At 42.3% G+C, this 15,361-nt stretch overlaps 1 protein-coding gene across 2 annotated transcripts in view; it reads left to right on the top strand.

Moving 5' to 3' along the window:
• CHCHD3 (coiled-coil-helix-coiled-coil-helix domain containing 3) overlaps positions 1–15,361 on the top strand; it is a 164,494-nt gene that overhangs the window by 130,493 nt on the left and 18,640 nt on the right. For both annotated transcript variants that reach the window (XM_065672742.1, XM_065672693.1), the window contains exon 6: positions 1,473–1,543. In XM_065672742.1, coding sequence (XP_065528814.1) covers positions 1,473–1,543 — 71 coding nt within the window. The remainder of the gene's footprint in view (positions 1–1,472; positions 1,544–15,361) is intronic.

The following is a 15,361-nucleotide window of genomic DNA, read 5'->3' as shown; positions in this document are numbered from 1 at the left end:
TCATTTAGGTTGGAAAAGACATTTAAGATCATCAAGTCCAACCATTAACCTCACACTGCCAAGTCCACCACTAAACCACAACCACTGAATCATCTTTCAGCGCACAGGGATGATCTGCTCCTGTTTCTTGAAGACTTCCTCCTTGAAGAATGTCCAGCCTTCCTGGACTCCTTTACATCTCAGGACTGCATCCCAAGGCACCCAGTATCCTATGTCCCTGAGAAACTTTGCCATTTTTAAGTATTGAAAAGTTGTTGCTTGATGCCTCAATCTTGTCTTGCCTTGGTGAAACCAAGCGAAGGGCATTCCTGGCTTTAGGTAAGATGAAAATATGTTCTGAAACTGCCTGATTTTGAATCTTTACGTTAGAAACTGACTGAAATGATCTGGAAGTTTGGAATATTAAAATAACTCACTGTGAGAGGCATTATCAAGGCAAAGAGCAAAAGAGAAAGTAAAGCACAACTTTGAAGATTGACTCGACTGTCAAATGCAAGCTAGGTAGAGATATATGTGTAAGTAACACAGACAGGAACATGCAGAGAAATAAGGATTTACTATTTTGATAAGGGTTTTTTCTAATGGAGAAGCTTGAAAGGCTCCAACAGCACCTGGTGCCAAATCACAGAATCATAGAATAGTTTGGGTTGGAAAGGACCTCAAGATCATCTATTTCCAACCCCCCTGCCATGGGCAGGGACACCTCACACTAAACCATCCCACCCAAGGCTCTGTCCAACCTGGCCTTGAACACTGCCAGGGATGGAGCACTCACAACCTCCCTGGGCAACCCATTCCAGTGCCTCAGCACCCTAACAGGAAAGAATTTCCTCCTTAGATCCAATCTAAACTTCCCCTGTTTCAGTTTGAACCCGTTGCCCCTTGTCCTGTCACTACAGTCCCTGATGAAGAGACCCTCCCCAGCATCCCTATAGGCCCCCTTCAGATACTGGAAGGCTGTTCTGAGGTCTCCACGCAGCCTTCTCTTCTCCAGGCTGAACAGCCCCAACTTCCTCAACCTATCTTCATAGGGGAGGTGATTCTTACCCCTTGTCTCTTTATAGTTTCCTCCCTAAGAGCCATTTCTTTTGCATAACCTTCCAGACCCAAGAGGAAACACTTATTTCAACAAATACCAAAATAAAAGGTCATTGAGTCATCATCCATGGACACATCTAAAAGACATGTAGATACGGTGCTTAGGGACATGGTTTAGCGGTGGACTTGTCAGTGCTGGGTTAACGGTTGGACTCGGTGATCTTACGGGTCTTTTCCAACCTAAAAGATTCTATGATTGTGTGATTCTGTTTCTGAAACTTTGTAGAGTACTTGATTTGAGGGTTAGGTTTGGGGGGTTTTATGAGCAATTTAGATGGATAAATATCCAAATTAGCTTTATTTACTAGATGTTCGCATGTATATAAATGATACCGTATGAAATCTGTATTTATTTTCTTCTTCCAACTTTCCAGAGTGCCCAGTTCTACAAAGTTACCACGGAGCAATACCAAAAAGCTGCCGATGAAGTGTCATCTCGGTACAAGTAAGTCTTTTCTCCAGTTATTTGTGAGCCTGGCACCTAATTGAGTTCTTATCCACATTAAATTGCAACATAGTTCCCCTTCCTCTTATTACAGATCTCATCAGTCTGTGCTGATTGTTGAAATGAGAGAGTTTTGTGGATTTTGGAAGCCAGGGCATAGTAACCATAAGCTGCATAGAAATTAGATGTGCACTTATTAGTATCCTAATTAATTAATATTTGATAAGATGCATGAACTATTCAGAACATCCATTCCTTAACTTTATTTCTCTAATGGAGCACCAAAAATGTAGCTCCAGCTTTGCATTACAATAGTATTCACACTGTGCTTGTATGATGTGAAAGATTTAAATGAGCAACTTCCCTTTGCCCTGAACAGTGGTCAGAAGGTCAAATTAAATAAGTTTTATTAGAGCTGAGGATAGTTAAATGAAGATACAGTAATTGATGGATCAAAGTGACTCTGACCCTTAGCCTTGGGCTCTTCCCTTTGTGCTGGTTCATCTGGCAGGCAGAAGGTTCCATTTATCATTTTAGGAAGGATACGGAGAAAAGTTTTTACAACCTTTTAGTCTTGCAGTGACCAAAACCTGCTGTATAAAATGCATTATTCTGTGGAAAGTTTTAGATTTATGGAGGGATTTTCTTCTGGTTTGTGTTTTGTTTTGGGTTTTGATGAGCAACAAAAGAAAAGGCCTTTTTGAGCTGCTGATAATAATATAAATGAAGTTCTTAACTGTAAGATAATGATTTTGTCTTTTAGTATCATGAATTGTTTAATATTTTCTAGTGTATATATATAAAGTCTTTGTACTGGTTAATGGTGCAGAGTATATTGAGGACTGAATTTGTCTGTTCCTTGAACAAGAGGGATAGGGTGATCATTGACTCAAGGTCTGATTTAAGCATAATTTGGAGGGTTTCCCATTCTGTATAGGAAGCCCAGTACGTTGTTACTTGCTGTCATTCATATGATAAGATTCCCATCAAGGGGGAATCTCCCCTTCCTCTCTTGCAGCGGGGTATTTTCAGGCTTTGAAATCTAGTTATTGCCTAATCTTGTTTTCATTATTCCAAAACAAGCTTTTCTTGTGATTTTAAGTACATGTTGATAACTCTTAGGTGGTTACTGTGCCAGATGTAAGAAATGGCTTTGGGTTTGGTTTTTTTCCTCCTAATGTATAAATGATTTCTTCAGTAAATCAGATACTTTGGGGTTCATGTTTGCACAAATGGAGCTGGTTGATAAAGCAGGGACCAGTCCTTAGCCTCAGGCAATGTCTAAAAACTTCAAGAAAACCATTTTGAAGGATGTTTCAGTCTATCTGCATAAACCAGAGTGTTTACGGGTGAGGGATTTAGACAGGGAATCAGAGATTCCTAATGCTTGATGAGATTGGTCTTTTCTTAATTTTCTAGAGATTAAAGGTATCAATAGAAATTACCTCTTTGACTAGTCTTTGCTATAATGCCATTACTAAAATTGCTGTGCTACTTTCGCACTTGAAGCTGAATTTCCTGACAAATTACTGGGAGCTTTTTGATTAGCTTTGGTCCATTGCCTTAAAAAAAACAAGAGGAAAACGTAATGAAAAGGAAAAGGTACTTGAAGTATGCGCATAAATTGGGGGAGATTTGATAAAGTGCATGAAATATCGATATTACTTTATCATTTCAAAGTTTTCCTGATAGAAAACCCTTTGAAATGCCATGTCTTTTCATTGAAGGTTGCAATTCAGCAGATGTTATTTTATCGCTGCCTTTTGTACGTAACTTGATGGGTAAATGATGAATGATTTAGTGAGACCTAAAGATGATGCTCTTTTGGTGTCACCAGGCACTTCTCATGTTCAGTTTAATTGCATGTGAGGATTGAGGACAGAGTTTCAAGCACGGCTTGTTTAAAGAGCTGGTTTAATTGGCTGTAAAAGAGGAATTAAATAAGGTTGAACTGCTGAATTTTGTTAATGCATAAACCCATGTGCTGCGTGTCAGTGTGATTTCAGGTTCTAAGTGCGAGATTAATCGATCTAATTGTGGTATCGCTGAGAAACGGTCTCGCTTTAGTTCAAACATGGCTAGAATTAGTTGCAAAGTTTTATTGAGATCACTTGCATTTCTTCGACTGTTGAAGCCACATCTCTTTTCAAGAGCAAAGAGAAGTGGATAATTACTTAAATATTTCCTGGATTTTCCTCCCTCCATTTAGTCCCTGAAATTACATCAGCCGGGGCTTTATCAGTCTTTAGGGATAATTTGCTCCATTAAAATGGAAGAGAACAAATATCCCACATCAAGTTGTATCGCAGAGCTTGGCAGGTCTTCTGTACTTTGTCTGCAGTCCTTATTGATGCCTGGTTATTACCTTTTCCAGCGCTGCCTGGATCAGACTGATATTCCAGAATATCCATGATAAATGATTTATCTCTGCGAGGGCCTGATTCACATTGATCAAATTCTGAATTATCAAATGGTTCATCTCTTTAAGACACTAATTCACATTGATCAAATCCTAAATGACCAGGTTCAGTCAGTTCCTGCAGTACACAAATTACATTAAACCAACATTACTAGAGCATGCTGCCTTTTCTAATGTAGGAGTTATGTTACCCGCAGTTACATTATAACCAGAATTATCATATTATGAAGATGTCTCTGTTCTAATGAGAAGTTTACACAAGAAGAAAAGAATGCGATATTACAGGAAGAGCTGGGCTTTGGGCAAAGAGCTGAACTTTTACTAATCAAATTGTGTGTTTCTATTGTGGGTTTTTGTCTTTAATTTGAAGGGCTGGAAGCGGGAAGTTTGGCAGCTGCAGTGGCGATGTTTTATTCCCTCGTGATGTCTAGAGCCAAGGAACATCTTCATTATTCATTTAGGAACAGAGAGAGGGCAAATTCAGCCTAAAATCAATGTTTTTACTTTGTCTTCTGTGAGTTTTGATTCTTATGGCAGAGAACAGACTTCATAGCTGGGCACTAGTGCTTTTTCCGAAGTATTTTGTCATTCCTCCTTCACTGCTCTCCCATAGACAGTGTGGAGTTGCTTCTTGCTGCTGGTTTCTTGATAAGAACATAGTTCCTGGTAGACAATTCAAGTCCTCTTTGGAGACTGACTGCTCCTTTTGATGGTGTTTGTGCACGACAAATCAAGGGGGAGCTTTTTCCTGGTATTTCAATGTGTCCCTTCACTGTCATTTCCAAACTCCTGTGTGTGCAATGGAGCCAGATTTTGGATCTTGTGCATTATGACACAGGGTTTATATAGAATTGAATGGAATGGAATAGAGTAGAATGGAGTAGAATCAAATAGAGTCAAATGGGATAGGGTAGGGTAGGGTAGGTGTTGTGGTTTAAGCCCAGCCGGTAACTCAGAACCACACAGCTGCTCGCTCATTCCCTCACTTCTTTAGCCCCCTGTTCTGGGAGGGGTGGGGAGGAGCATGAAAGGAATGTAACTCCCACAGGTTGAGATCAGAACAACCTAGTAACTAAGTTATAACACAAATCACTGCTGCTACCACCAGTAATAATAATGGTAAGGGAAATAACAAGGGAAGAGAATACAACCGCTCACCACCCGCCGACCGATACCCAGCCTGACCCAAGCAGTGATCTGGGCCTTGCAGATAACTTACCCCAGTTTCCCTACTGGGCAAGACATGCAGTGGTATGTAACACCCCTTTGGCTAGTCTGGGTCAGGTGTCCTGTCTCTGCTTCCTCTCTGCTTCCCCTCCTCCCTGGCAGAGCATGAGGCTCAGAAAGTCCTTGGTCACAGTAAACATTACTGAGCAGTAACTAAAACCATCGGTGTTATCAGCACTGTTCCCAGGCTGAAAGTCAAAGCCACAGCACTGCACCAGCTGCTAAGAAAGAGACAAATAAATGTTATTTTATGCTATGATGTATACAGCTGAACCCAGAATGGTAGGGTAGGACAGGACAATAGACTCCTGTATGAAATGATCCAGCGCTGACAGTTTTAATCATGCAGGATTCTTTGCATCATCTGGAAGCATAGGGGTTTATTCTGAATTACAGATTTTGATGGCTTTATTCATAGAATCATAGAATCTTCACTTGGTTTGGGTTGGAAGGGTCCTTAAAGCTCATCCAGTTCCAACCATGGCAGGGCCACCTTCCACTGGAGCAGCTTGCTCCAAGCCCCTGTGTCCAACCTGGCCTTGAGCACTGCCAGGGATGGGGCAGCCACAGCTTCTCTGGGCACCCTGTGCCAGCGCCTCAGCACCCTCACAGGAAAGAACTTCATAAGATCCCATCTCAATTTCCCCAGTTTCGTTCCCTTACTATGGGACTTTTTATCATGAACCCTGCATCAGGAGGAATGCCTCTTGGGAGCTGGAGGAGCACCTCTGGTTTGGGCTTTGCTCAGGCTGCTTCACATGGTTCAATTTTCACATAGTTTGATGTTTTAAGAACAGTTTTACAAATCAAGTCAATATGGTTCACATTGTCCTCGATCATTTCTATTGCTCTGCTCCCTGATGGAAGTCAGGGCTCAGTGATAGGCAAGCAACAGCTATTACAGCCTGCAAAATATGTTCATCAGGGGTTTGATTCAGGATATAGTCAACAGGATTAAATGTCAGACCATTAGTTTCTTCCTTTAATTGGTGACTTCTTGTCCTGGGTTCAGCAGCAGCAGTCATTTTTCTCCTTCTTAGTAGCTAGTGCGGTGCTGTGTTTTCATGTTTTGGCTTGGCAAGAGAGCTGATAACGCCGATGTTTTCAGTTGCTCCTCAAATGTTTGGTCTGGCCAAGGACTTTCTGAGCCTCATGCTCTGCCAGGGACGAGGGGAGGCCGGGAGGAAGCAGAGACAGGACACCTGACCCGAGCTAGCCAAAGAGGTATCCATAGCACAGCACGTCATGCCCAGGATGTAATGGGGAGTGACCCGGAAGGGCTGGGACTGCAGGGTTGGACGAGGGATCGGTCGGTGCTCGGCTGGGGGGAGTGGGGCAAGTTATTGGTCGGCTGGTGTTGAGGTGTTGTATTCTTTCCTCTTGTTATTTCCTTTATCATTACTATTACTGGTGGTAGCAGCAGTGATTTGTGTGATACCTTAGTTACTAAACTGCTCTTATCTCAACCTGTGGGAGTTGCATTCTTTTAGATTCTCCTCTCTGTCCCTCCGTGAGTAGAGGGAGGGAAAGAAGGCGGGGGGGAGTGAGTGGACGGGCTGTGTGGATCGGTTTAAACCACGACACTTCTGTATCACAAAGCTTGGTTTATTAATGTTTACTGGAAATAAAATTTAAAGCACGGTTATGTTTGATGCTTCAGTGTCAACCTATAGAAATAAAAGGAGTTTAAGTTGTGTTTTACCTAAGATTCTTTTGGACTGGGAAGTGAAGCTGAGGAACTTTGTAATGAGGCCACATTAAATGAGTAACAGTGACACTTGGGTCTTCAAATGTAATAATCTCCCAAAGCAGAGATGCCAGTTTTCTGGACACCAAAAAACCCAAAAGACTAAAGAGAAAATAAGCTTTTTGTTGACAACATTGAACTGAGACCAGGGAAATGTGGATTTATTTCACTGTTCTTGTTACGCTGCTGCTGTTGGGCACATATGGTGACTTTTAAGGCACCTCTCTGCACGATCTGAGTATCAGGAATATTGATAGTTCCTTAATGGAAATATCTTTAATAACTATCTTGTTGTACTCATATACTACAATAACACAGAAATCCATGTTGGAGATATCCAGACAAATCATTTCTGCTTTGTTTCCGCTTGTGCAGATCCACTGGTGAGAAACTCCCATTTCTAGCAGTTGCTTTTGCTACCTCAATTTGCATTAGTTGCTTTTAAAAACTAAAGTTAAAGGTATAGATTATAAGTTTTTAATTAAATACTATGTAGGATTCCTCTAGTAACAGAAAATAGAAAGCTATTTTAGAAATCCTTGGACAGAGCCTGCAGGCTGGCTGCCTTCTTGTTGAGCTCCCTTTGCTCAGCCAAAGACGATGAGCTTTAAATAGAAACATCCTGATTTAATCTTTTCTCTTACAAATATAGCACATATATGTCGTGCTTTGTCGTGAAACAATTGTCTTGGTATTGTTTGACCTAATGATACTATTGCTGGTCATATTATAGAATCATAGAATGGTTTGGTTTGGAAGGGACCTCAAAGCTCATCCAGTTCCAACCCCTGCCACAGGCAGGGACACCTTCCACTAGAGCAGCTTGCTCCAAGCCCCTGTGTCCAACCTGGCCTTGAGCACTGCCAGGGATGGGGCAGCCACAGCTTCTCTGGGCACCCTGTGCCAGCGCCTCAGCACCCTCACAGAGAAGAACTTCTGCCTCATATCCAACTTAAATCTCCCCTGTTTCAGCCTGAACCCATCACCCCTTCTCCGATTGCTACAGTCCCTGATGAAGAGCCCCTCTCCAGCATCCTTGGAGGCCCCCTTCAGACACTGGAAGCTGCTCTAAGGTCTCCGTGCAGCTTCTCTTCTCCAGGCTGAACAGCCCCAATATTCTGAGCCTGTCTCCCCTTTTTCTTAGCCTGAATTCTTTTTTCACATGATACAGCTGGAGATGACAATCCCAAGTTATCCACAGTATCCCACAGCTGAGTGTAAGACTGGTGTGTCTGTAAGCCATGCTAGAAGGAATGCATAGAATTAAATACCATCCATCCAGCTTAAACCATGGAGCTTTTCTTAACAGCAGAAGTTCTTGAAGAGCCTTATTTCTCTTTCCTTCTACTCTTCCATCCCATCCCCTTTTTGTTTCCCCAGGTGTAGCTGCACAGAGAGTTGTGCTGATACCGTGCCGAGGGTGGCATGGCAGTGAGAGTTTCTCACATTAGCGTCAGCAGTGCTGTTGTCTGCTCTCTAATGGCATTGCACTTCACAAGCCAGGTGTAAATGGTGTTTTGCAGAGTGGGTGTCATTGTCCCCCCTCTTTAGGTTTAAACCAGTCTGGATTCAGAACACGTAGACCTGCTTCAAGTAGGAAGAGAAACCGATGAAGAGACTACAGATCTTTTCAGTCTTTCTTATTTCTCTCATACATCCAAAATCCTGTTCCTTTTGAATACTAAAGGAATAAAACAGGATCTGTTCTCTTTGCTCACTCCTTTCAGCCAGTGTTTTGTCCCAGTAGACTTACCTGAGGGCTGCCGTGGTGGAGCTCACTCGAGCAATGTGTTTGACTTTCTGTTACTAGTTTGTCTGAGTGATTTTGCCTTGACAGTACATTCCCTGGACTGGTGAAACCTTTTACACCATGCATGCCTTATGCATGCCTTTGAATCAGACTGAGGAAGCAAGAATTACATATTTCTGCCTTTTGGATGGAGCTGCCTATTGCTTCAGCAGCTTGGCTTCATGAAGGGACTTTGGCTTCAGTAGTTACCCCTGTTTCAGTTGCTCTGCAACCCATAAACTCCTATAAGAGGATATCCTTTGAACAGCTTCCCAATATCTAAATTCCATAAACCCTTTATTCAGTACATTTATCTATGAAACGATGATTATTTCATAAATGACAACTTTAGTTTTCCCTACAGCAACATAGATATTTAACTTTCTTCCTTTGATCAATACGGTCCATTAGGAATGAGAGTACTCAACAGGATGAAATATTAATTGTGCACTTTTTAGCTAGATGCAGATTCATTCTGAATCAAGTGGGAGCAGGGGGATTCTGGCATAATAACTGTGTGTTTTTCTGGTAAGCCCCAAATCATGAGTCTGGTTGCATGGGGATGTGTGTTTTCATGGAAGTATTTGAGCTGTCATGTGAAGTTTAAATGTGCTTCTTTGGGTAGGAAATAGGTTTGAAGCATTGAATTGTGAGTTACGTTAACTTTAAAAATCCATTATTCATAATTTCGCACATTAATGAAGGGGGTAAAGCCAATTCTTTCCATGTTTGCTATAATCCCTTTTGCTTCCTTTCCAGAAGTCGTGGGTCCGTTCGTTAAAGCTCCCCTCGAGCCGTCACCAGTTTCTCACACAGTTAGCTACTCTATGGTCTGGAATGGAGAAAGCAATCTTGAAATTAATTTCAGTAAAGCACAAAGTCATGACTAGGAATTTTTTATTTGCTATCAATTAGTAATTAAAATGACAAAAGATATTCTGGGAGGTAAAGTAGGATAGGTTAGAAAGGGCCTTGAACAACCTGGTCTAGTGGAAAGTGTCCCGGCCCATGGCTGGGGGCTGGAACTGGATGCTCTTAACGTCCTTTCCAATCCAAGCCATTCTGTGAGTCTATGATTCTGTAGTTATTATCGGATAATGTTGTAGTAGGATAACCATGAGGGCAAACATGCCTCTTTATCTGAACATCCCTTTCCTCTTCTGGTGAGTCTGGTTGGTGGGTTCAAAGGCAACCTGCTCATGTTTCAGCCCACCATAGGTTTTCTGTATTTACTTACATTGAAACGTTAAGTAATTTTATGGTCTTCCTTATGAAAGCAAGTGAGGGAAACTCTTCCTTCATGCATCAGTGGCCAGTAGTTAAATTGGCACATTCCCTAGTTTTGTGTGCTGGAAATCCACCAAGTCCCCTGAAAATTGATGGATGCTCTCATTAAGGGCAGTTCTTGCTGCTGACTGCAGCTCTGTGAGCCAGTCACAACCAACGAGGACTGACTCTTCATTGCAGTGGTACATCTGGCTTCATACTCCCTCTCAGGGACTAAAGCCTCTTGTTTTAATACCTTAAGCATCCTTTGTTGGGATTTTGTATAAACACGAGTAGATGATTTCCCAATTACAGTATTAAGCCCAGGAAGGTTAAACTCAGTCTCTATTATTAATTTGTTCTGTATTTTGTAATCTTCTGCTGCTGAGATTTACAAATACCTTTCCTAAGGATGTTTATTATGAGCCCCAGCCATCTGTGAGATCAAAGCCTACAGATCTCACAGCCCCCACTTGGGAGCACACAGAAGCAAACCTCCCTTTCTGGAAGGGACCATGTTTTGCAGAGTTAATGGTATGATTTTTCTAAGCAGCACGCACCTCTGTCTGGTTACAGGGTGAAGAATGAATTGCCAATTACCTCTACATGTAAGAACATGACACTTCACATGGCAGGAGGTTGTGCTATCTGTTTAGTTAAGGCCCCCAACGATGTAACCATCTGAAATCATGGGGTGGAAAGACAGCGGTCCTTGATCAGTCACTAATACCAGTGCGTGTGCAAGCTGTGGGAAGGGAGGTCAGTGCCACTGACCTTTGTTTTCCCATCAGAGCTCTTGAACAAGATGAAGTGATCAAAGCAGGATGCCAGTACATCAGCATGATCTCATTACTTTGGAAGCTGCATGCACAGATGCTGCTCTTGCTGGATTGGGTGTCACTGATTTACATTCATAACACCTCCATTACAGCTCATTTGCTACTACTTGTAATTAACCAGGCTTCCCTCTCTTTTTTTCTTTCTCCCTTCCAGTAGTGTTGGGCTAAATCAGGGTCAAAAATAAACCGCAGTCATTCTACTTAGACTCCATCTAAGTGAAATCACACTCGTAAAGCTGAAGTATACATTAAACAAATATCAAATCATGTGCTTTGTTGCAAAGTGTTGTCATACTCAGAAAATCAGGTTTCTACAAATAGTGTTAAGATGTTGCATAAAGTAGTTAAGCTGCCTGGTTGCCTCCTAGCTCCTGTGGTATTAGTTCAAGAGTAAAACATTAATTCCTATGGCAAAAAGTATTACTGGGCTTGAAAATCCTGGCTTGTGGCAGGTATATTGCACCAGCCTTACTCTGTAGCTAAAAGGTAAAATGATATGAAAAGGCTCAGTGGTCTAAAAAATACGTTACTTTCTTCTACTTTGGGAAATAGGTAAGACATGAGGCATGCAGAGAACAGTTATGCTCTAATGGCTTCTTTTCTGAGCAGAGTTGCACTTTTAATTACAGTTTGTCTTCCAGTACTGCTTTTTATATTCCTGTTTGCTTAGGGCAGCCTAAATAAAGACGAATCTCAATCAGATCTGAGCCTTGTTTAGCAGGCAGGGTTTCAGCCCAGTGTGTCCATGAGGCCTGTGGTGTTTGAGAAATGTTTCTGTATCTTCCAACAGTCACCCAGCAACCTGTTGCTGTTTCATTGACATTTTTAATAGGAATCACAGAATCCCAGACTGGTTTGGGTTGGAAGTGACCTTCAAGTTTACCCAGTTCCAACCCCTGCCACGGGCAGGGACACCTTCCACTGGAGCAGCTTGCTCCAAGCCCCTGTGTCCAACCTGGCCTTGAGCACTGCCAGGGATGGGGCAGCCCCAGCTTCTCTGGGCACCCTGTGCCAGCGCCTCAGCACCCTCACAGGGAAGAGCTTCTGCCTATGGTCTCATCTCCAGCTCCCTTCTGGCAGGTTAAAGCCATCACCCCTTGTGCTGTCACTGCGTGCAAAATGCTGAATTCTTTTCTGAACATGCTTTTTGATTCTCTCAGTTATTAAATTACTGCATTTTTAAAGCATGAGCCCCGACATCTATAGAGAATACATGTATTGGTTATGAAATGCCCATACCAATGTTTTAAAGGTGTTTACAGTGTCTGATAAATGTATTATCAGATTTTCTTCAACATGAGCTTCATTCTTTAGCAAATCAAACATCTTTTCTTGCTGTTTTTGAAGAGAGGATTTCCTAAGTATTTTGGATTGACTTTGGCATTTTAAAACAGTTTGGATGTATAGATGTGACCTGGTATTTTGGTGGCAGGCTGCACACGTAGAAGCATGAAAAGCACACCACCTTCTAGCTCCAAAAGAATATGAGAAGACACAAATCTGTTTGGTAGGAGGACTATTTTCCCATTACTGTTAATGGGACAGTGAAGTGAGTTTTGTCACTTCAAGTGCTGTGTGTTTCTATAGAGGATCTATAACTGAAATGGGAAAACTTATCAATGTTTAAAGAAAAAATGTCATAAAGCTGCTTTCGCACTGCCCTGCCTTTCCCTTCATCTGCCTGCAGTCGAAAATCAAAGTATAGTCCTGAAACATTTAAAGCACACATTAAAGCCTGGAGGAAGGAACTGAATGAAGCAGATAAAACTATTATGTGTATCTTTAAGGAGACCACTTGAGTGCCGTGTCTGTGGCTATAAACTCTATAAAGATGGACTCCCCTGTCTGGGGTATGTTAAGATGGATAATATTCCATAGCAGATGCTGCACTGTGCCGTACACATTACTGGAAGCAAAAGAAGATCAGGATCGAAAGGTTTTGCGAGACAGGCTTTATAGATCCGTGTGTAATAGACTCCCTCTGTCTACACTGCTTTACTGTGAGTGAAATCTTGAGCTTGCATGGGCTGATGAGATGCACTGCCTCCTCTTCCATCACATCTAGTATTTTCCCTTTGCCTTGACTAGACACAGTAGTTTGGCCAAAAAATGGTTGTAACCCTCTCAATATAAAGATGCAGTCACAGCATCAATGTAGATTTTAAACCAAGTTCTTTACAGAGAAATTCAGTGTCGAAGCCAATTCACCAGCTCTTCTATTAAATATTTTGGCTCCTTTAGGTAGAGAATTGCAGATACTCTTCTGAACAGTCTACAAAGAGGTTTCGGTAGTGTGATTGATGAAGGATGAAGCTTAGCTATGTAATGGCTCTACCCCGGGTTCTCTTTATTTTAAACCTGGGGACTTGTTTCTCATCTCTGGTTGCACAGCATGACACTGTATGGGGCAGAAGTCATCTTCAAGTTCCTCAGTACCTGGTAAACCTCGTATTTAGGCAGCTGAAGTTTTTGGATCCTTGCAGGACAGATGTGGGAAGGTCAAGCTCAGCACCCTCTTGTCCTGAATAGGCATTGTAAACTAATTGCTTGCAGATAATACCCAAATTAATACAGATTAAGCATTCCCCCTTCTTCTCCTTATGAGGATGTGTGTGCCACTCAAGTAAGTTTGTTCCATCAGATTTTGAATTCAATGCTTGAATATCAAAATCCTTGGTCCCATAGATCTCTGCTAAAAGGAACTGATAACACTGATAGTTTGCACTTCTCACTATAGTTCCTTGACTACTCTGTGTATTTTCCAGAGGTCTCTATTTTGTCTGTGTAAATTCCTATCATAGTACAAGACACATTTCTCAAGCCAGACCCAATCTAATCTATAATCATTTTATCATACAGTGAAAGAAATGAGAAAAGCAGTTATTCCTTTAAAACTTTCCTTGTCACTTAACATGGGTCCCAGTTTCAAGCCATTTAGGAGATCCATTAAGCCACCGGGTTGCTCCTGTGCATGCATTAGTAACAGACTCGGTGTAATATGGAACAGGCTTGCTGTATCATGGACACGTTTATGAAGATTGATAACAGTCAAGGTTCAGTATTAACTTTTATTGTCAAACAGGCTGCAGGAGAAACTGCCGAGTATTGCTTTGCCTTTGATTTATGAAAAGGTTGCTGCATGAAAAAGACATCACAGAAAATAGCTCTGCTGGCAGGAGCATTATAAAATCGGGCTGTAAGTAGACCAAACAATAACTAGCTATAATTATGTTCATTATTGCCTCTCTCAGCTCTCTGGACCTTTGGTAGGGTGCTTGCACTCGCTGCCATGTTAGCTTTACATTAGACTCACCTTTCCCACAAAGTGGGATGAGCATGGTAAGATCCTGCCAGTCTGTATAAGCAGCAACCCCAAAGGGGACCATTTTTGTTTGTGGCATGGTAGGAAAGAGGTCATTTAAATTTTACCTGCTTGTAGAAGTGATGCTAGGAGGAGAAGGAGGAAAGATCTGTAGAAAAAACATGCTGTTTCTGTTACAATTTGCATCACTGAGGTATTTTTGCCCTACATTATTACTCTTTTCATGTCTTACTCTTCTCCTGTAAGGGTTATTTCAGGCTGTCTTCTATTTAGATCCCTTAAAAACAAAACCAAAATTCCCAGCAGGATGTCAAGGATCCCCAGTTTCCATCTCCAAATGGCAAGAAGAATTATTGTCTTTCTCTTAGCCTGGTACCATCCTTTATAACGAGATGTGCCGCAGCAGGAGCAAGTTAGCTGCAATTAGCAGTAAACCTTCAGTGAGAACCAGTTGAAATCAAGGAGCATGACCTAACTGTGAAAGATTTTAGTGGTTGATCTAAAGTTTGCCAGACTTGAGATACTGTAACTTAAAAGCGCTCTGCTTCCAAGCCACTGGAAGACGTTAGCAAAAAGAAATAGTGACTTAAAAATCATAGGGGATAAGGTTATAAAACACAAAGCATCAGAATGACTTTCTTAGACCAGACTGAAGTTCCATTAAATAACCCAGTGTCTAATTAATGCTGCCAGAGCACAGCAGATGTGCAAGGGGAGACCTTTGTAAGACATTTGGGATTTAGGAATGATGTTTCCCTACAATATGTTTCCAACAAGTAAGCAATGATGTTTCCCTGCATTCAGGTCTGAGGCCACCAATACAACAGGGACGTGGAGCTGTTGGAGCGAGTGCAGAGGAGGGCACAGAGATGCTGTGAGGGCTGGAGCAGCTCTGCTCTGGAGCCAGGCTGAGGGAGCTGGGCTGGGGCAGCCTGGAGAAGAGAAGGCTCCTGAAGGGGAGACCTGAGAGCAGCTCCAGTGCCTAAAGGGGCTGCAGGGAACCTGGAGAGGGGCTTGGGACAAGGGCCTGTACGGACAGGCCAAGGGGAATGGCTTTAACCTGCCAGAGGGAGACTGAGATGAGCTCTTAGGCAGAAGCTCTTCCCTGTGAGGGTGCTGAGGCGCTGGCACAGGGTGCCCAGAGAAGCTGTGGCTGCCCCATCCCTGGCAGTGCTCAAGGCCAGGTTGGACACAGGGGCTTGGAGCAAG

The sequence above is a fragment of the Lathamus discolor genome, chromosome 1 (assembly GCF_037157495.1).
Source record: "Lathamus discolor isolate bLatDis1 chromosome 1, bLatDis1.hap1, whole genome shotgun sequence".
NCBI classification, from domain to species: Eukaryota; Metazoa; Chordata; class Aves; order Psittaciformes; family Psittacidae; genus Lathamus; species Lathamus discolor.
This window is presented reverse-complemented; position numbering and strand designations above follow the sequence as displayed.